General features: G+C 44.6%; 10 protein-coding genes across 10 annotated transcripts; 6 read left to right on the forward strand and 4 right to left on the reverse strand.

Moving 5' to 3' along the window:
• Positions 1 to 859: 859 nt before the first annotated feature.
• VTP21DRAFT_1315 (40S ribosomal protein uS13) lies at positions 860 to 1,769 on the forward strand (the record flags this gene model as incomplete). The annotated part of the gene is made up of 4 exons (XM_069391389.1): positions 860 to 862; positions 1,038 to 1,103; positions 1,180 to 1,573; positions 1,765 to 1,769. 4 exons carry the CDS (start codon positions 860 to 862, stop codon positions 1,767 to 1,769), a joined length of 468 nt encoding a protein of 155 aa, XP_069251436.1.
• A 276-nt stretch (positions 1,770 to 2,045) lies between these two features.
• Positions 2,046 to 5,162, forward strand: VTP21DRAFT_1316 (uncharacterized protein; the record flags this gene model as incomplete). The annotated part of the gene is made up of 10 exons (XM_069391390.1): positions 2,046 to 2,187; positions 2,247 to 2,493; positions 2,552 to 2,660; positions 2,741 to 3,172; positions 3,241 to 3,398; positions 3,467 to 3,577; positions 3,639 to 3,732; positions 3,803 to 4,126; positions 4,188 to 4,376; positions 4,452 to 5,162. The coding sequence occupies 10 exons, from the start codon at positions 2,046 to 2,048 to the stop codon at positions 5,160 to 5,162; spliced, it is 2,517 nt and encodes an 838-aa protein (XP_069251437.1).
• A 338-nt stretch (positions 5,163 to 5,500) lies between these two features.
• VTP21DRAFT_1317 (uncharacterized protein) lies at positions 5,501 to 7,411 on the reverse strand (the record flags this gene model as incomplete). Its single annotated transcript, XM_069391391.1, has 2 exons — positions 5,501 to 6,199; positions 6,269 to 7,411. 2 exons carry the CDS (start codon positions 7,409 to 7,411, stop codon positions 5,501 to 5,503), a joined length of 1,842 nt encoding a protein of 613 aa, XP_069251438.1.
• A 612-nt stretch (positions 7,412 to 8,023) lies between these two features.
• VTP21DRAFT_1318 (uncharacterized protein) lies at positions 8,024 to 8,295 on the forward strand (the record flags this gene model as incomplete). Its single annotated transcript, XM_069391392.1, has 2 exons — positions 8,024 to 8,052; positions 8,109 to 8,295. 2 exons carry the CDS (start codon positions 8,024 to 8,026, stop codon positions 8,293 to 8,295), a joined length of 216 nt encoding a protein of 71 aa, XP_069251439.1.
• Positions 8,296 to 9,027: 732 nt separating this feature from the next.
• VTP21DRAFT_1319 (uncharacterized protein) lies at positions 9,028 to 11,052 on the forward strand (the record flags this gene model as incomplete). Its single annotated transcript, XM_069391393.1, has 1 exon — positions 9,028 to 11,052. One exon carries the CDS (start codon positions 9,028 to 9,030, stop codon positions 11,050 to 11,052), a length of 2,025 nt encoding a protein of 674 aa, XP_069251440.1.
• Positions 11,053 to 11,632: 580 nt separating this feature from the next.
• Positions 11,633 to 15,775, reverse strand: VTP21DRAFT_1320 (uncharacterized protein; the record flags this gene model as incomplete). Its single annotated transcript, XM_069391395.1, has 6 exons — positions 11,633 to 12,264; positions 12,338 to 12,884; positions 12,955 to 13,106; positions 13,179 to 15,287; positions 15,361 to 15,485; positions 15,720 to 15,775. 6 exons carry the CDS (start codon positions 15,773 to 15,775, stop codon positions 11,633 to 11,635), a joined length of 3,621 nt encoding a protein of 1,206 aa, XP_069251441.1.
• A 436-nt stretch (positions 15,776 to 16,211) lies between these two features.
• Positions 16,212 to 16,586, reverse strand: VTP21DRAFT_1321 (uncharacterized protein; the record flags this gene model as incomplete). The annotated part of the gene is made up of 1 exon (XM_069391396.1): positions 16,212 to 16,586. The coding sequence occupies one exon, from the start codon at positions 16,584 to 16,586 to the stop codon at positions 16,212 to 16,214; it is 375 nt and encodes a 124-aa protein (XP_069251442.1).
• Positions 16,587 to 16,765: 179 nt separating this feature from the next.
• VTP21DRAFT_1322 (uncharacterized protein) lies at positions 16,766 to 17,554 on the forward strand (the record flags this gene model as incomplete). Its single annotated transcript, XM_069391397.1, has 3 exons — positions 16,766 to 16,969; positions 17,036 to 17,266; positions 17,336 to 17,554. 3 exons carry the CDS (start codon positions 16,766 to 16,768, stop codon positions 17,552 to 17,554), a joined length of 654 nt encoding a protein of 217 aa, XP_069251443.1.
• Positions 17,555 to 18,040: 486 nt separating this feature from the next.
• Positions 18,041 to 18,340, forward strand: VTP21DRAFT_1323 (uncharacterized protein; the record flags this gene model as incomplete). The annotated part of the gene is made up of 1 exon (XM_069391398.1): positions 18,041 to 18,340. One exon carries the CDS (start codon positions 18,041 to 18,043, stop codon positions 18,338 to 18,340), a length of 300 nt encoding a protein of 99 aa, XP_069251444.1.
• A 458-nt stretch (positions 18,341 to 18,798) lies between these two features.
• VTP21DRAFT_1324 (uncharacterized protein) lies at positions 18,799 to 19,423 on the reverse strand (the record flags this gene model as incomplete). The annotated part of the gene is made up of 3 exons (XM_069391399.1): positions 18,799 to 18,843; positions 18,912 to 19,320; positions 19,392 to 19,423. The coding sequence occupies 3 exons, from the start codon at positions 19,421 to 19,423 to the stop codon at positions 18,799 to 18,801; spliced, it is 486 nt and encodes a 161-aa protein (XP_069251445.1).
• Positions 19,424 to 19,635: the final 212 nt, after the last annotated feature.

The following is a 19,635-nucleotide window of genomic DNA, read 5'->3' on the forward strand; positions in this document are numbered from 1 at the left end:
CAGAGTCAACCTCATAGAGAAAACTTTATCCCCTACACTTGCTGTGACGAAACTGCATTTTTCTATCTGGACTTAAGGACCAAGCCCCTAGGCAAACGGCCATCTGCAAAGGTGCCTTCAGAGGAAATAAAAGCGAGCGAACAATAAGTCATTTAGCGGCTCCATATATATATATATATATTACGTTTTTATATGATTTGGCATATACTACTTCTCTACCTCCAAGATTTTAGGTCTAACCTAAATTCAATGGAAGAGGTTTATTTTAAGGGAAAATACATAGTAATTTCAATAACAAGCAGGCGATTTTCTGTGAGTTGAAGAAAAAAACTTCCCCTAAACTCCTTAAATCTACCTTTGATAGACACATTTATATCTATTCGAAGATCAGAGCTAATTTATACCTTAAATTTTACTTGTGAAAGCTTTTTTTAATGCGCATTGCGTATATGTTGAAGGGTTTTTGAGGTCAACATACCAGTCTTCAGTTGAAATTTTGGAATATAGCAACGCTACTATATAACTGCTTTTACCTAGAGGAGCATTATGACAAATGGCCGTATAGAACTAGATAGCAATAGGGCAGGTTGTTTTATTTCCTAGATATGCACTCTACAGATGCTGAATGAATCATAGTACCTTCTTATTTCATTGTCGTTTTTAATTATATGTTTCGTACTGGAAAATAGTGTACTCTTCCTATAAGTATAGGAGTGCCCCTTGATTTCTGGCAGACTGTAAATGTTGAGGGAAAAATTGTGACGTCACCTATTGGGTGTTCATGTTTTTAAGAGAATGTCAAATGCAACTCTTGTATAGTTCTTTCCTTTTCAATCCGTGGTTAAGCGATTTAGACAACATGGTAAATGTCGTATTGTGATGAACTTCTAGACAGATGGATGAAAGTGTAGGAGAGGGATAATGATGTGATGGATACTTGTCCCTTGAAGATGAAGGATGGATAGATGGATATTACTTTGGATAAGAAAATAGAATTGTCATTAATTAAGATCGTCCCCATTTTTCTAATGCAATAGTCCCTCGTCGTTTCGGAGAAGAACCAGTTCCAGCACATTTTGCGTCTGTTGAACACTAACGTCGATGTAAGTGGGATTTTTCGAAACAGAGATTTCGCGATCGAAGAGTGATTTGATGTAATCATTTGATGGAATTCTTTAGGGTCGCGTTAAGATCATGTTCGCCCTGACTGCCATTAAGGGTGTGGGTCGTCGTTATGCCAACCTTGTGTGCAAGAAGGCCGATGTCGACCTCAACAAGCGTGCCGGTGAGCTCTCCAACGAGGAGCTCGAGCGCATCGTGACCATCATCCAGAACCCTACCCAGTACAAGATCCCCAACTGGTTCCTCAACAGACAGAAGGACATTGTCGATGGCAAGTACTCCCAGGTGCTGTCTAACGGTCTTGACAATAAGCTGCGTGAGGACTTGGAGAGGTTGAAGAAGATCCGCGCTCACCGTGGTCTGCGTCACTACTGGGGTCTCCGTGTGCGTGGTCAGCACACCAAGACTACTGGTCGTCGTGGACGTACCGTCGGTGTGTCGAAGAAGAAGAGTAAGTGGAACATTTCTTTCTATTTTTCTTGTTGCAAACGTGATGACTTCGATTTTTCATTTCCTTATCTACATTGTCTGAACATCTTGTTGAAACTCATTTTGTCTGATCCTTGCCTTCTAATTATTCAAAACCCTTTCTTATGCATGCTATGGTGGGATATCTTTACTGACCATTTGATATTTACATAGACTAAACGAAGTTACGAAGTTCTCGCGGCCGGAATACGTTTATTTACTTTTCAGCTTTTTTGTGGTTTTCTTTTGATAATAAAAAAGAAACTAGGTTATTTTCTCATTCAACAGTATAACTTGCTGTTCCCTTTTCATACAAACTTTGGTTGTCTTAATGCAAAAGCCTCTTTATTACGTGTTCTTGCGAGTGCTCTCATTCATTGTGCCGTCAAATCACTTTCGCAGTCACATTCACTATTAAAAGAGTCGGTGCTCTTTCTTGAATCATGTAAAAACCAATGGTGAAGAGACGTAATCAAGAAGAAACCAGTACACCCACCTCGAAGCGCACGCGTAAGACAAAATCAGCTTCAGAGGACGTTACTGAGGAGGAAGAGGATTACGAAGACGAAGAGGACGAATTCGTTGAAGACGGGTTGGGTAAATTGATTGTAGAATTACCATTAACTATTATTGAGACTCACCATTGGCACTTTTAGTCCCAAAAAATGCAAATCTGGAGCCAAGCATTCTGAATCAAGTGATCCAACATGCTCCTCCTCGTAATGACATCCTTTCCAGCATTTTTGGATCTGAGGATTATACCTATTTAGATCTGAAGCCAGATCACGCTTCGCGGCCATTATGGATCAGCCCACAGAGTGGCCATATTATATTAGAAGGTTTCTCTCCCATTGCAGAGCAGGCGCAAGATTTTCTAATAGCAATTAGTGAACCAGTTAGTCGGTAAGTTGTTTGATAACAATCTATTGGATTTAGTATTGATCTTGTGAACTCCCTAAAGACCAGCGCATATCCATGAATACAAACTAACCACACCATCACTCTATGCAGCTGTCTCTGTTGGCCTTGAAACTGAAGCCATTATTGAAGTGCTAAATCGTCTATCAAAGGTACGTTGGTTGTTAATCTTTTTGTAATATCCTACCATGAATTGAAAAACATGATTTTCCGATTGCTTGAAAATCCCAAGGTCGCAATCCCAGAGGCTATTGTACAATATATTAGACAATGTACCATCTCATACGGCAAAGTAAAACTCGTGCTCAAGCATAATCGTTATTTCGTCGAATCCTCCTACCCAGAAATATTGCAGCGTCTGCTTAAAGACGATATTATTGGGCGCGCTCGCATAATGGAAACGGACAGTAAAGGCGCGCTATCCACAAACCTGCTTACCGCTAAAGCTCCAACCGCTAAGGATCTATCCATTCCCGGAACGGGAAAAACGGATAAAAAAAAAGAGGAAAAAAATCAAGAGGAGGGCGAGTCTGCAGAGGGAGAGACTGCCGCAAATGAAGAGGATGATTTATTTAATGCGGTTGTCAGAATAGAAAAGGAGGATGAAGAAGACGAGGAAAGCGATCAAGTTCATTCATTTGAAATTGATCCTACATCTGTTGAAGTAAGCTTTGAATCAAGATCCTAATTGAAATAGAAGCATATTTTGGTGTTGATTATACTTCTACATAGCCCGTCCGCAAGCGATGTACAGAGCTTGACTATCCGATGTTGGAGGAATACGATTTTCGTAATGACTCCGTCAATCCTAACCTTGAGATCGATCTAAAACCACACACCACTATTCGACCGTATCAAGAAAAGAGTTTGAGCAAGATGTTTGGCAATGGGTATGTAGAAGGCATTCACAAGACCTATCGAAATTGTACGGACAGGGCTTGAAATTTATCTTTCTTAGACGCGCTCGTTCTGGGATCATTGTGCTACCGTGCGGTGCAGGAAAAACGTTGGTGGGAATTACCGCTGCATGTACGGTCAAAAAGAGTACTCTAGTTCTCTGCACATCTTCGTAAGTAATTAGAAATGGCGACCCTTTTGCACAAAATTTTCTTAATTAAATTATTACATAGTGTATCGGTGATGCAGTGGAAACAGCAATTTTGCCAGTGGTCTAGTGTAAAGGAGAATCAGATTGCAGTATTTACTTCTGAGCAAAAGGAGAAGGTATTCATATCACTTTTTATTTGACATTTAAATTGTTGGTTTGGTAACCATTTAAGTATTCCACTATTAGTTCTCTGGGCAATCAGGCATTGTCATCTCAACCTATAGCATGGTTGCTAATACTCGCAATCGCTCCTATGAGGCGCAAAAAATGATGGATTTCTTGACCTCGCGGGAATGGGGACTCATTCTGCTAGACGAAGTGCACGTTGTGCCTGCAAATATGTTCCGTCGGGTGGTGTCAACCATTGCTGCCCACGCAAAACTTGGATTGACGGCGACACTGTTACGTGAAGACGAGAAAATTACCGATCTTAACTTTTTAATTGGACCAAAATTGTATGAAGCAAACTGGATGGATCTGGCCAGTCGAGGGCACATTGCCAATGTGCAGGTGAGCCTCAAATATTATGCTGGCACGGTTTGCAAGTATAAATCATTTATTCTTTTTTCAGTGCGCTGAAGTGTGGTGTCCAATGACACCCGAGTTTTACAGCGAATATCTACGAGAGACCTCACGTCGTCGGACCCTCCTCTATGTGATGAATCCGAAAAAGTTCCAAGCCTGTCAATACCTTATACGCTATCACGAAGAACGGGGTGATAAAATCATTGTGTTCTCGGACAACGTATATGCTTTGGTGGTTCGTATTCTTAATTTAAAGTGACACTTCCAAGAATGGAAATACTGAGATAGATCTCCAATCCACTGTTAATAGGCTTATGCGACCAAGTTCAAAGTTCCCTTTATTCATGGCGGTACTCCGCAACAAGAACGTCTACGTATTCTCCAAAACTTCCAGTATAACCCGGTGGTCAACACGATCTTTCTCTCGAAAGTAGGCGACACGTCAATCGATCTTCCAGAAGCGACATGTCTTATCCAGATATCATCTCATTACGGATCTCGGCGTCAAGAAGCACAGCGGCTGGGGCGCATTCTTCGAGCGAAGCGAAGAAACGACGAAGGTTTCAATGCATTTTTCTACTCGCTGGTGTCGCGGGATACACAAGAGATGTACTACTCGACGAAGCGCCAGCAGTACTTGATCGACCAAGGGTATGCTTTCAAAGTTATCACCTCACTTGAGGGCATGGAGACGCTACAAGACCTCGTCTTCACAACGAAACAAGAGCAAATGGAGCTGCTGAAGACGGTGTTGGTTGTATCGGAAGACAAGCTCCAAGAAGATCTAACCCCTGATCCGGATGACATCACCAAAAGCACAGGATCTGCAAGACGACGAATCACTGGTGCTGCCGCAGCGAAGCGCATGGTCGGGAACATCAAGAGTTTGAGTGGCGCCGACAACATGGCTTATGTTGAGTATAGTCGGCCGTCCTCATCGGCTGCCGCAGAGGGTGGGCGGAGAAAGACGGAAAAGAAAGAGCAGCATAAGTTGTTTAAGAAGTGGAAAAAGGGTTTGTAGATAGAGTGCTAATACAAACTTGCCCAATATGAGGCTGAGGCGGTCATAGTTCTCTTTCACGAGGAGATAACAATACAAATGCGTAACAATACATATGAAATGTATATACGGTACCATGTATACATTTCATATATAATTATTATTTCATTTGATCGCTTTGTTGAATTTATTAACTGGACATAAAAAAATGAAAAGAAAGACAAATGAATGATTGTATGAATGAACAAAAAGACCAAAGAGCTGAATGGAAAAGAAAAATATACACAAAATATATCTACTCGCACAGTATATATATATAAAAGATTTATTTAAACAGAATTGTCAACTAGCTAATTGTATTACTCCAATTCTAGTCTCTCTTCACGCACCCAAGGATGCTGCCACATCCCTTCTACAGTTAAGCGCTTTGCAGGTACGGGATGCAATATTCCTCTCACCAACCCCCGGGCCTCTCTGCTGATGTTGGCCTCATCAGGGAAGGAGAATTCAGCCCTTGCAATCCGGTGCAAGAGGGCACGCTTTGTGTCCCCGTATCCTGTTGCGCTTTGCGGTGTGGTTGGGGTAGCCGATGGGGGGTTGAACGGTAGGCGGCCAACGAGCAATGCATACAGAATGACCCCCAAACTCCATGAATCGGTGAGGCGTGCATCGTATGGCCGACCCAAGATCAACTCTGGTGCAGCATATTCCTCTGAGCCACAGCGGGTTTCAAGCATCGGATTAGACGGATCAATGAAACGCCCCAATCCAAAGTCGGTTAATTTAATGTCTATGTTTTCGCTCTCGCTCGGACGGGCAGTCAAGAGTACATTTTCTAGCTTTAGGTCGCGGTGTACTATGTTGTGGCGATGTAAGTACAGGACTGCAGAGACAAGGCGGGCAAAGAGAGAACGGGCAAGCGATTCGGGCAGGCCAGACGGGTGAGATACCACGAGGTCGAAGAGCTCGCCTCCTGTAACATATTCCAGTACCAGAACAAGATGCTCGGGCCCTTCGAGCTTGTCTATTAGGTGCACCACACGCTTATGGTGGATATACTAGAAAAGTGCGTATCAAAGTAATTAGCAGCTGTGAGCACAAGGAAAGCTGAACCACAAGATAAATACCTCAAGCAGCTCCATCTCCCGCATCACGCTCGCTTTCATGCGCTCACTGGCCTCAATCCCGCTCTTATTGACCATCTTAAGTGCAACCATTTGTCTCTGCCCATATGGTGTGGGACGCGAGTCTACAGCAAGTTTTACAGTCGAGAACGAACCTGTGCCCAGCGACTTCAGAATATGATATGGTCCAACTGCCGTGTCACTTATCGATACTTGCGCAAATGGTCGCGCTTTCTCATCCATGGTCACCGCTTCCGAAGCGAGAAAACGTATAGATGAAGGTTCTACTTTGACATTTGGTTCGGGTTCGATTTCTGAAGGTGGTGATGGCGGCGGTGCATAATCGCGCTGAGCAGCGTCTTTAGTTTTACTTTTAAATAAATCGCCCTCGTTTAACCTCGGAGGTAGGGATATTTTGCCCACTGGTATGCTTTTCATGCCGGAAGGCGTCTGGGGTGAGAGTGTCAGAGGACTTGGCAAGCTTTGGAGTGATACTTCATCTTCCGAGAGCACTCTCCTGAGTCTGGAAGACTTGTGTCGCAGATTTCTACCATTTCCCGGAAGCTGTGGTCGAGCATCCTCGATATTGTCTACCTCCATGCTCTTGCTACGTGAATGATTGCGTTTTACAATGGAAAGGGTGGGAATAATAACATTTTTAAAGAGCGGAATGTTGATCCGAGGAGGAGGAACAGCTCGGTGCATACCAGGGGTGGTCGGTCGTTCTTCTGCCTTCCTATCTTCGCTACTGACGGGGTAGGATGGCACTGGTTCGGTAGATGGATAGGGACTTGATCTTCGTCGTGTGTGATTCTCTGCCATCGTCGGTATACATGAATGAGTGTGGGATCTTCGCCACGGTAGCCGGTCTTTCCCGCCAAAATGCTGTGGTCTTGTCGTGGTGGTCACCGACGGGAAGGATGAGGTAGAAGCAAAGAGGGGAAGGGGACTCACACGATCAGACGAGATATCTTCCACACAGGGAAATGCATCCAACTTATTATTGGATGGAGAGGCCGGTGTAAGGGTGTGAAGACGACTCCAGCGGGCGAGCTTGTGTTTGAGTTTGTCCAGAGATTTAGTTTGATCCAAAGGAATGTCGGAATGAACCCCTGCCATTTGATCAGCAGAGAAAGGTTCTTTCATGTGTCAGAAAGATTTGTCGAAATGTAGGAAAGTGATGTACAACAAAATATTGGAAAATGGAGATAATGGAGAAAGAAGGAGAAAAAACGATCAAATAGATGTGGGGAAGGAAAAATTAGATGAAATCCTATTTTAAATACGATGACAGAGTGAATAGGACTAAAGGAACGCACAGAAACTAAAGAAAGTGAGAATTTTTTTTTAATTTATAATTAAAAATTTCTCATGTATATCCCCACTTATCGTCAACTTGTCTCCATTATATCCGTTTGAGAACCCATATTAATACGGTCCCTCTCTTCGCAGGATATTTGTCGATGAGGGGAGAAGTACCTAAAGAAGATAATATTAATACATTTTAAAACACAATGATCAATGCCATAGCACTTTAGAAAATATTACCATATTTTCTACCTTAGGGTAAATGTAAACTCCCCCAAAACCTGTATAAAGGAATTTTTCTCCGTTAGGTATTTTGTACGCACCAAACTTCTTTCCCACAAAATTCGCTCATATTATCTTAAACTTCTGGCTTTCCTATATTAAATAGCTGCACTTCGCTTTTGCCTGCTCCCATTTTTTTCTCTTTCAATTGAATCCAATCCTGAAATCATGCCTGTCAGCACAAAACTTCTTCTCTGGTAACCACTACTCGCAAAGCCCTTTAGTTCTCCATTTTCTAAAATGTTTTGATTAGGGCTGGAATCCCTGTAGCTGGGGCGGCAACCTATGGAGTCTTGCGACGCCGCCTAAATTCAGACGCTGATCAGCGATTTATGATGCATGCTAAAGGAGAAGAAATGACAAAACTCCAACAGGAATGGCATAAGAAGAATCAAGGGCTAGGTTTGCGCGATGTTGGGCGGAGTGGAGGAGGAGTGTGATTTTCATGGAGGGAAATCTGACAACACACCTTCCTTAATGATGCGAGCTATCTTTTATACCTGGTGCTATGGGGACTCTCAATTTTTTTTTTCTTATTTTCACTAGTACATGTTCTTGTGTGTACTGGTTATGGACTCTTCTTCTCTTTCGTGTATTAATGGATCGCAGTTTTCATGAAATAATAAAAAGTCATTCCAAAACCAATAGCATACCAAATTATTTTCTTCATTTATATACAATGTCTATGCATGCTACTCCTTATAATTAGAACAGAAGCACTGGCGATAAGAACGAAGGGGCCATTTATCTGGAGAATGCTTAAAATATGGGAATTATTGAGCTTACCAGGATAGCGCCACCCACGGCAAATCGATCGGTTAAAAAAACGCGTTGTATTTTGTACTCCTTCACTTCACCTCTATATCAAAGAAAAAGACAAGGAGACGAAAAGAAGCTAAGGAGAAAAGACTTGCTGGTCAAGTCAATTCTTCTGATCCACCCGAAGCCACCGGCTCTCCTAATTATACATACCAAGCGACAACCTCAACAGGTAATTCATAGAATTCCTTTCTAAAAGTCGCATATATTTTTTCGTGTTTTGAAATAATACAACTATATATATATTAAGCCGATACTCCCTTTATTCTAGAACTATACTATTACGCGCGGATATCCTTAACGCTGCTTTTTTTCATTCCGTCTTTTTTTTTTATCGTTCTGTCCTCAGAACTATGGGGCAATTAAATTCGCATCCCAATGAACCTTGTTACCGAACCCCTTCATCTGAGCCTGGCTCCTGCTCTTCTGAGGACTGCCCACCCCTTTCTCAGGAAAACCTTTTAGATATCCACTGTTCTCTGGAAGGAACCACCATTAAATCCTTAGGTGCTTCTAATTCGCTTTCTGAAGCCTCCATAGATAAGCCCGATTACTCAATGGAAGAAGACATCGACTCGTGCCGATTCGACTCATTTGAACACGATTCCGCCTCTGTAGATAATTGTAGTAAAGAAAGAGAATTCGTATGGAGTGGACTAAATCGCATCTCCATTGACGGAAAAGATTCATATGATGCGTTGATCCGCGAATTAGGTGTGAAGTACGATGATAAAGAGGAAATGGAGCTTAGCTCTAAAATAGGGTGTCAAGTCGGATCAGGCGTAGGCAAGAGGGAAGCTTGTCAGGTAGAAACGGCGCTTAGTGGGCTATCAGTGCATCCATGTTGCAGACAATTAGAGCAAAACATAAGTACAAAAATCGTGACATCGATTGGGCATTCCAACTGGACCCCACGTCCTTCGAAGGACACTGCAATGGTGGATGCAGGCCCGCACAGAACCGAGAAACCGATTACTGAAAATGTCAAAATCAGTAGGATTACTGTTGATGAGAATATGCATCTGCACACCATGCTAGCGCAGGAACTGCAGGTATTAACTAACGAGCAGGACATCTTATCCTCTCCACATTTACATATCCCTGGAGAACATATAAATCCAAGAGCGGCACAACCTTTGGAGAACGATGGTATGGCTGGAATTGGGAGTGAACAGAACCCTGGATGGCGGATATTCTCAAAGCCGATATTCTCCTCCCATGGTAGCACGCAATTTCAAACTCAGGATCAATCCCCACATTTTCAATCCAACCAATTTCATGTACTTGAACCCCACCAGGACACAGATGCTCAAGCTACGGAGGCCGTAGCATCCTCATCAAATGCATATGATCAAAATCCCCACGAGATTTCGCCCTGCCAAATGCCTGTAGAATGTGCCAACAACCACAATAACTATGAGGAGACCGTGGATGACGAGCTTGTGAAGGAAGTGCTAGAGATAAAACAACGACTGGATTCAAGAAGCGGTCCATTTAAAATGTCGCATATTTTACGGGATCAAGACTATGGTAAGAATATAGATGTGGTCTTGGCTGCGTATTTAGCGAAACAGCTCGAGGAGGATATGAAAGTAGAGGAAGCAAAGTGCCAAGCAGAAAACGCGGATGTTGGGAAGTTCGCAGTTTCATCACCAAAAGGCAATGAAAGCACGGAGAGCAACCAGGAGCAGGCAAGAGATGCACGGTCTTTTACAATAACCAATCAGGCTATCGAAGAATTGGTTAAAGAAGTGGTGCTCGATCGAAAAGCTAGTTTTTCTCGAACAACACGATCCCACAACATCTTTTCCGCTAATACTGCGCAGCTTCACCAGGCGATTCGCCCTTCGAATGGATCTCAGTCAGGAAAGTTAAATACATGCATGAAGGATGTTCCAGTCAGGGAGATAAAGGCACGCACACTAGTTAAAAGCCTGAGATCGACACCTCTTACTGAAGCCATGCCTATCAACACTAAAGAGGGAGTCGAAATGAAAACTTTGGGTTCAATGTCAGATGCTGCCCTCTCTTCCTCCAGCACAACCTCCTTTGACACGATAGATGCTACCTCGTCATCAACCCCCAACACTGCTTCTACGTCTGGCGACTTTGATCACGTCTGTGCCACAGCCACCCCCATTCCCTCCAGAACCCAGCTCCATCTGTCACAAAAATCGCGCCGCATTTCAGCAGAATACATCTGTCCATTTTGTGACTATGATATCCTCTTTCCGGGGCATGGATCATTCTACAGTTCTCGCAGAGATATATGGCGTATGCGACAAAAGCTTGGACTTAGCAGGAGAGGATTACGAGCTAACCGTAAGACAAGCACAAGGAGAGAGGGCTTGCGTGCAAGGGCCAAAGAAGGCGAATGATGTCCACTTCTTTAATCTAACCTATATATCTACCCCTCAATAAGCGGCTGTACTCGTTTTACTCTATGTGAATCTTTCTGTACGATAAAAAGTTGCCGAGATGATGTTTAAATACCTTGAGGCCTATTTCAGTAGATCAATGTAGTTTATTTTGTTTTTCTAATCTCCCTTTTCTACATGTCTCATTATTTCATGCTTATATCATCAGTTCATCGGTGAGTTCGTTAGCTCGCCCCCTATCTTCAATAGCAAATAATGGAAGAACGACGTATTCACATTAGAGCCAAGGGGCCATATATTAGTCAGATTTGGTTTTGCAAACAAGAAAGGCACCGGAATAATACGTGTGTATAAATGTAAGAGGAAGCAAAAAGTAAGACATACTTGATAAACGATTGAAAAATGGGAGAATCAAATGCAAAAAAAAGAAAGGCATACATACATAAAAAATATTAAGAACTTGTGTGTATTTATAGGTTAGGGAATTGTATTATTATTATATATTATATATATAAATGATAAAGTTGGTATCCAAACAAATTGACAAAAAAAAAAGACCATTGAATTACGAATCCTTAGCCTAGGAATTCGAAGTAACCAGTATCAAGTCCTGCTCCGACCTGGAACGTCTACCCACGCCTCCATCTCTTTCCTTTTGCTGTAGCTGTTGCTGGAAGCGTTGCTTTACTGAGCCACGACGGAAAGGGTTCATGATCAAAGTCTGTCTGTCACCGGCTGGGGACTCGGAAGTGGATGCTGAGGTTCGTAGGGACGGGAAACGGATTAGACCGCCCAGCCCACCTTTTCCATCGCCAGTCCCACTAACCCCGCCCACCACCCCTCTGTTTGAGGAGGGATAAGACGAGGCGTTTGGCGAGCCCCATCCACTCCCCACCATATCTTCAATGAAGCCTTGTCGTGCACGCATCTGGGGTGCCGATATTTTCGACGCTTTGTAAGCTGCGTTCTCGCCCCCAATCACTTTAGCAAGAATCCAGGTTTTCAGCTCGCTTGCCTTGAAGATGGGAGGGTCAGGGAGCGGTGGCCCAAAGGCGGGGACCTCATCATCAACAACCACTTCGACACGATAGTAAGCCTCGGAAGAACTATGGGGCTCAGGGTGAACGATAATGAAGACGTGGAGGAACTGGGACTTGATCATCGCGGGATTAATCGGCTGGCGACCCTCCACAAAAATGATACACACAATATCTAATCGGGTAAAAACGACAAAAGATTCAGGTCAGCATTCTCTCCTCAATCACCACATTCAAGGCGTGTTTACCGTTTCCGATATGCTTTTTGCGTGCAACCTGGTACCGGTCGCCTTGCTTCCAAGGTAACAGTGTGCTTACATGGTATGCGATCTCAAAGTCCCCCCATATTTGGTTCCAGTACATCCATCTCCCACCCTCCTCACCTCTTGTATCCAGGCCACCTGCCCATCCATTCCATCCATTCAGCTCCACTTTCCGTCCCACCACTTCGTCCAAAAACCGGTCGAAAGCCTCGCTCCCCTCCTTATTTCCAAACCACTCTGCCTCAGTCTGCTGCCCAGGGGCCACATATAGAACGCCAACCTTGTACTTTCGCGTATACCGCATCTCATCTAGTCTAAGGAGCTGGCGTTCGAACGGATCGGAAAAGAGCGTGTGCAGTCGCGCTGTCGCGAGCTGCGGATGTGACATCTGAACAACCGTGTCCCATATCAAATTAGAGGGGGTGGAGGTGGAGAGCAGGGAGGCAGAGGATTCACGTCGACGGGAGAGAAAAGATCGTGTAGGCGGGGGAGAAACGGCCCATTCGGGAATGACAAGGCGGATATCCGGGAGCTAAGGGATGGAAAACCATTTCATTCTAGCTACAGCACTCAACATTATAAGGTATGCTGGCCTTGCATACCTCTTTTCTGCGAACTATTAAGCGAAACTGATAATGCATTTTGGGCGGAGCGGTCGAGTCCGACTGCAATTGAATCTTGGTAAGCGGCTCGCGCACTACCGAGACGATAACCGGGCCGAGGCCCTCGACAACCCCGCAATAAGTGCGATGCTCTATCAACGGTTTACATTGTTAATGCCCTCTGATGATCATGGCACATGCCTAATAGAAATCTCATTGCAAACCTTTTCCTACAAAATATTGTCTAAACCACTGACACCCGAGGTCCAAATGCTCAATGGGCCATTCCGAATAGTTCATCGGCTCCCTCTCAGGGCGAGAATTGGCCCACGGCTCTTTCTCCTGTGTGCCATTGGACTCGGTCGGATCCCAGACTCGGTTTGGCCCCTCGACTCTGTAGCCTTTCATTGGGAAAGCCATTACTCTGGGGCCCTTCACAAACTCATCAACACACTCTCGCACCCGGTCCTTAACTCGGTTCACAGCATCAGGCAGGCTCTCCCCCAAGCCATCCTCCCATTTCTCGAAATGTTTTGTTAGACACGCCGATGCGTGGGCAAGAGACATGACGTTCACCCCACTAAAGGAAAGTATTGTGCTGAGCCTTTCACAGATGTCGAGCACCTCTTCCGCAAGCGCCAGCTCTTTACCGGTGCTGGAAATAAGCATGTCACATCTTGTCGCAAGCGTCTTGTGTAACGCAGTGACAGTGGTGATAGTAAGGGCATCCGCTGGCTTTATTGGAGGGACTTCTTGATCACTAGGGAATTCACCATTAGCCAGAGCACCATGGAGTTCTACGCTTCCTTCGCCCAACAGATGGCCTCCGCCCCTTTCCACCTGAGTATTGTCAGAAAAGGGCCCCTCTTCAATAGCATTATTGCCCTCACCAAAAACATATGGATCTCTTCCTTCCCTCTCATCCCCCTCAATTCCCTCCTCAATTCTATTCTCCACGGACAAAAATGTCAAGCGTTTAAGTGCATCCTCCAGCAAAGATTCTTCGACACTGCCACTCTCTGCTTCCGCTGAGAATCGACTTGGAGGTAGAGAGAGCCTCCTGTTGGCAAAAGTGGGTGTCTTCTCGGGATCACAAACAAAAGATCCTTCAGAAGCGAATGTCTGCTTCTCTGCGTTGCCGACATTCAATTTCCCCGGCCTTCGTTGAGTCAGGTTCTGCCTTGTGGCCGTGATGGGGCCGGAGAGAGGATCAGACTTTGCAAGAATTGTCGGGATTGATGCATTCGCTTTTTTTTCTCCCTCGACAGGGTCAACCGGCTTTCCGAAGCTAGCTTCTTCAATGAGTCCAGTGAGAGACTCATCAGCAGGTAGAGTGGCCAGCCTCGCACCTGGGTTATTACTCAGTTTCCTTGTGCTGTGCAGTGCAGGAGATGATTGTGATTTGGTACTCCGTGATGAATTTCTTCGCGAGTATCTGATTCCGAAAGCTTTTGAGAGCGGGTTTGATGTTGCATGCGAGGGTGGTGGATTGCCCCCGTTTTTACTATTGGGTTTATTAGAATGTTCTGTTCCTTTGGCAGACGATTTTGAAACATGAGAGGGCTGCCTCGTTAGTGCTCCTCGCATAGTTTCTTTGATACTGGCAAAACGGACCGCCAATCTTGACATCGTACTACTTGTGGTGGATTGCCCCGACTGCAACGATTCTAAAGAATCGCGCCGAAGAATTTCAAAATCAGACCGAGCAGGACTAATGGGAGGGGGCAGGGACGGCTGCGCAAAGGAGAAGCAGGAGGCGAAGCATTTATCCGAGAAATTAAATGTGGTGCAAGGAGAATGAAGGGTGCTGTTGACGATAGTTTTGCTTGAATCGGAAGATGATCCCGGGAACGAGCGAGGTTCTTCGCGAGTGGCCGGAGGCAAGTTCAGAAAACTATTGCTGCTTCCTCCACTTACGCATTTAACCTCATCCTCGGATGCATTTTGTGGTGAGAATGGCACGTTGGCTGAAGGGTTGATTGCCGCAGGGTCTGAGCCATCTTGGCTCAGACCGATATATGAAGACCGGCCGGGCAACAGAGATGGTGCCCTCGGCTGATCGCAGCGTGAATGAGAGGACTTTTGGCGGGGCGGGGGAGGAAGAGCTGTAGAGACGAAAGAGGCGACCGATTGTCGTGCTGACGTCTGGGAGAGCGACCCGAGATCAACTTCCATTTCATAAGGGGATGGAGACGAGAGAAGCCATTCCTCAAGTTCTTGGTGATTAATTGAATAACGTTGGCAGTTATCGGAGTCAATTGTGTTGGTATTTTCTCTGCTAGTGTCTTGAGCCGAGCTTTGTGAGAATTTTAGTGAAGATGCTTTGTTGCTCTCTACACAGGAAATAAAAGTTGTACACTTGAATGTCCATATAAACCGTATTTATAGGAAAAACAACAGACTTACCTTTATCGCCGTCGCATTTCCGTGGTATGTGCTCGATACAATATGGAAAACCACCGCATACGACAAAATTGTCGGACGAAAGTGCCCGTTTACAACAGTAACATGCAAAGCACTGGAGAAATAGGCTGGAGAGGTTCAGTATTAGCAATATCAGCCGGGAATAATAAGACACTCACGGAAGGATGGTAGACACGATTATTGATTGAGACGCCATCTAACACAACACTAGATTAAAGTGTATGAGCATACAATAAAAAAAACGCGTCCATTAGAACCAAGTATCTTTTTTCGGATGAAACAATTTTAACATGGATAGTAATAAATCTGAAAATGCAAACAATCACAAAGAATATTCTTACAGTAGTTTCCCACATGCAGCGCATTTCTGGGGTGGCATAATGGGCCTCAACTCCATTGTAATTATTGCGAAAATAGAATGGTTGCAAAAAATATATAATTCTTCCACTAGAACTTGACGCGCTGAATGGCGCGCCACTCCTTAACAAAGGGACACGATTCAGACGGTTGATGTTGTACGCGCTAGTAAAGAGATCAATTCGAGCCAGCAGTTGTGTGTAATATCAAATTGAACGTGTTCCTGATGAGTCCAAGATTGAGATGGTGAGCCAAATTAGATTTCGCTTGAATGAGAAAAATCTTTGGGCACCACAGCAGAGGAGAAGGGGATTGGCGGTGGCAGGGAATCGGGAATGAGGGCACGGGATGGGAAAACGCGGACTGAAGGGGGAGACACCAAGCTGTGCTGGATGGGGGGGCAAAGGAATAAGGTCGGTGGCACTTTAACTTCTAGGAAAAAAGGATATTAAGCAACACAAAGGAGAGAGCTTCCGTCAGAACCTGAATGGCTCAGGATTTTGCGTAACCACTTTGCAAATCAATCTGCTGCCCCTCCATGAGAAGGCAATTCGACAAAGCCTAACCGAAAGAAAGCCCCTGATGATCCAGGATTGCCACTCGCATCGGAACTGCAGCGTGCTTCTACGGCCCCCTCCGGCTGATACGATGGCGGATTGCTGCGCATTCTCCCCCACGACCGACTGCGGTGGGCTAGCCGGCCTTGCGCTTGACCCAAAAGAACGGGTCCTGGTTCCCCGCGGATAAACGAGGAATGGGATCGGGCTATTTGCCCCAAAGCATCCATCCGAGTTTAAGAATGGGCGCGATTCCCGCAATCGAGCCTCATGCTCAGCTCGATTCCGGAACATTTTTCTAGAACTTGCGTCATCACTCCATTGCCAAGAGGGGAACTATATTCATATATTTTGTCGGCTCAGGAGTATCTCTGCCCCTTGATCCTTTCATTTCTCTTCATCCTCAGCCTAGGCTCATTTGAACCCTGCAATTGTAGTTTGATTACTGGTTATTTCCTCAACCGACATCCGAAATGAAGGCCTGCTGTTTCTGTATTGACCTCAGGACGGCAACCATCTTCCTCTCCCTTATGGGAATTCTTAGCCATGTTTTTTCTGGCATTACTCTCTCCTCCGTCAATGACATGGGCGATGATCAATATCTGATCCCGGTTGTTTCCGCCTACAATTGGATTGCAGCCCTGGCTTGTGCACTTGGTTTCGCTGGCGTGTTCAAGGTGAGTCTCATTTTTCATCATGATTAATTCATTGCATTAGTGCTCATGGATCCTGGTTATTTTTAGAAAAATGCTGCTTTGGTTAAAGTTTTCAGCATCTACTATTGGCTTGATCTCTCTCTCGGCTTTGCGTTCATTACTTTGTTCAGTATCTTTTCGTTCGGCTTCAGAGATGATCTGTGTGATGCCATTGTCGAGCAGCCGGATCTCGACATCACCCGTGAAGAATGTCTAGCCAATTATTACACAATTTTGGGCATCGCACTAGCTGCTCAGGGCATCTGTCTTCTCATCAAGGTAATGCTGCTAAATAGTTCTTTTTCCGCCCCCAGCAAGGGTATCCTAACGTATTGTATTCCTGAATAGCTCCATTTCTCCCTTGCCATCTGGAACTACTATCGTGCCTTGGTGCGGGAAGAAGAGCAGTACAGCGTACCCTACTCATCCTACTATCCCGGCAACTACCGCTTCTTGTTCGGCACACCTGGCTATGCTTACTCCAACGTGCCCCAGCATGCCGATGAAGCTGTTCCGCCACCTTACGAAGATACCAAGATGGCCACATCCGCATCTGTTAAGCAGTGAATTTTTTTTTTGTCTTCAAGAAACAAGCTTCCTCCAAAAGCAATTAGAAATGACTTGATTTTTCATTTCCTTCCTTGCCCGCTTTCATTGTAAGCGCTTCCTTATTTTGTACTTTTTTTATTTCGATATATATCACATAGGAAATATCAATTTAAATACATTCGTTTTGACTAGTACTTACTTCAGTTATTAAAAAAAGTCTATCTCACCAAATTTTGCTTCGCATGCCATATGACTTTAGATGGGGTTCATGCATAAATCATCGTGAGCTGGAGAGTGGGGAAAGGGCGCCAAGGCTTCGGGCAATTGGGTTTTCAATTCATTAGCGCCCAGCAAAATCATGCCCCCTCTTCCCCACAATGGCATCAGCTCGCATTAGAGCTTCGTGGGCAACCACCTAAAAGATTTTGATAGTGGAGCAAAATCCCCCCATTTTTCTCTTGCTTGCTGAAGTGGTCCAACACTGGGTACCAAATACCATACAAAATGGGTATCATATGCTATGAGTGCAATGAAGACGTTGGAACCCTGCCCGAGTACTACGCGCATGTCGAGGAGCGGCACCAGCTCGGCAAAGATCCCTACCACTGCTTGCGTTGTGGCCAGGGTATGGCAAGTATGCATGAAGCCAGTCTGCATAGGTGTATAGATAAAGAGGAAGAGGCGAGGAAAAAGAAGGAGGAGGAAGAGAAAAAAAAGAAAGAGGAAGAAGAGAGCGAGGAGAGCGAGGAAGAAAAAAATGAGTTGGAGGTGGACCCGTGGTCATCGTGCTGTACTATTTTATAAGGTCTTTGATGACCACGCACTCAGGATGATAAAGTGCCTTGTATTCAAGTTTTCTCGTACATTACTAGTGCTATACCATTACATTTGTGAATGGCTGTATCTCCTCGTGTCAACTTCCTATTCACGGGACGTATCAATAGACTCTTTTTCCAACTCGCTACGTAGCTTATAAACAAAGGAAGAGTTTTTTCTTTCTTTCTTTAGGCCTATATGGTATTCAGCACATTCACACACTTTTGAGTATAACTGTACATAAACTTCTTTACCGTCTCCATCTTAAATCAAAAGAAAGAACAAGCGAGAAAGGGAAGTTAGAGGCGAAAAAAAAAAGGTAAAAATTACACACAAAAGGGAAGATGAAAAAAAAAAAATATAAAAAAATGAGAGTATATAGTCTATTCCATTTTTTTTTGGGTAGAGTCAAAAAGTTAGAGAGTAGGATCAGTATATAAATAGGATTATTGTGGGCTAGGTGCTGGGGTTTGTGGCTGTATGTCGGGAAGCTAAAAGACGACGAAAGAGATTGCTTTAGTCTCTAAAGATATCCACAAAATGTCACCAGCTCGCTTACCTGAGGCATAACCGGTCTATTCTGCTCGGCAGTAAACCTATTCATAGCAATTCCGATACCTTCTATAAGAGCAAGAATAACCCCTCCAAACACAGCCGAGGTAGTGGCGATCTTCAACCCTCCTCTTGCACTCAGTACACCTCCGGTCACGAAGCCAGACATGATCGAATTCCAGGGGTCCTCCTTTTGGCGCAACGATTTGAAACCACAATCAAAAGTGGAGAAGAGACCGCCCCAAACTGCGAAATTGCCGCCAAGCACAGGAGCTCGGGCCTTCATAGCAGAGAGAGCACCAGCAAGACGTTCGCCCTTGGGACTGTTTTTAGCCCCCTTAATGGTATGCCAAATACCGCCACCAATAGCGCCCATAGCAAAGGCACCTCCAGCGTCGTTAACAATAACCCATGGGCTGTTCAGCGAGCAGCAAAATGCAAATTAAATTAGCAACATGGTAACCCCAAGAGAATTCATTATACGTACCAAGGATCCCGACTATGATCAGCTCGAGTCATTTTTTAATATTAAGTATTTCTGAAAATGAAAAAGAAAAAAATGTATATATAAATGGATGGGAATCGAAAAGATTTCAAAAGAGGTGACCACTCGGACAAAAGGGCTTCGTTGAGTTGGGGAGGGGGTAAACAAGAGGTGACGTATCCATATTTGCAGTCACAAAATTAAGGATTCATGCTCAACAGACAATTGGGTTCCTTGACGCGTTATT

The sequence above is a fragment of the Calcarisporiella thermophila genome, assembly GCF_041956535.1.
Source record: "Calcarisporiella thermophila strain CBS 279.70 unplaced genomic scaffold VTP21scaffold_11, whole genome shotgun sequence".
NCBI lineage: Eukaryota > Fungi > Calcarisporiellomycota > Calcarisporiellomycetes > Calcarisporiellales > Calcarisporiellaceae > Calcarisporiella > Calcarisporiella thermophila.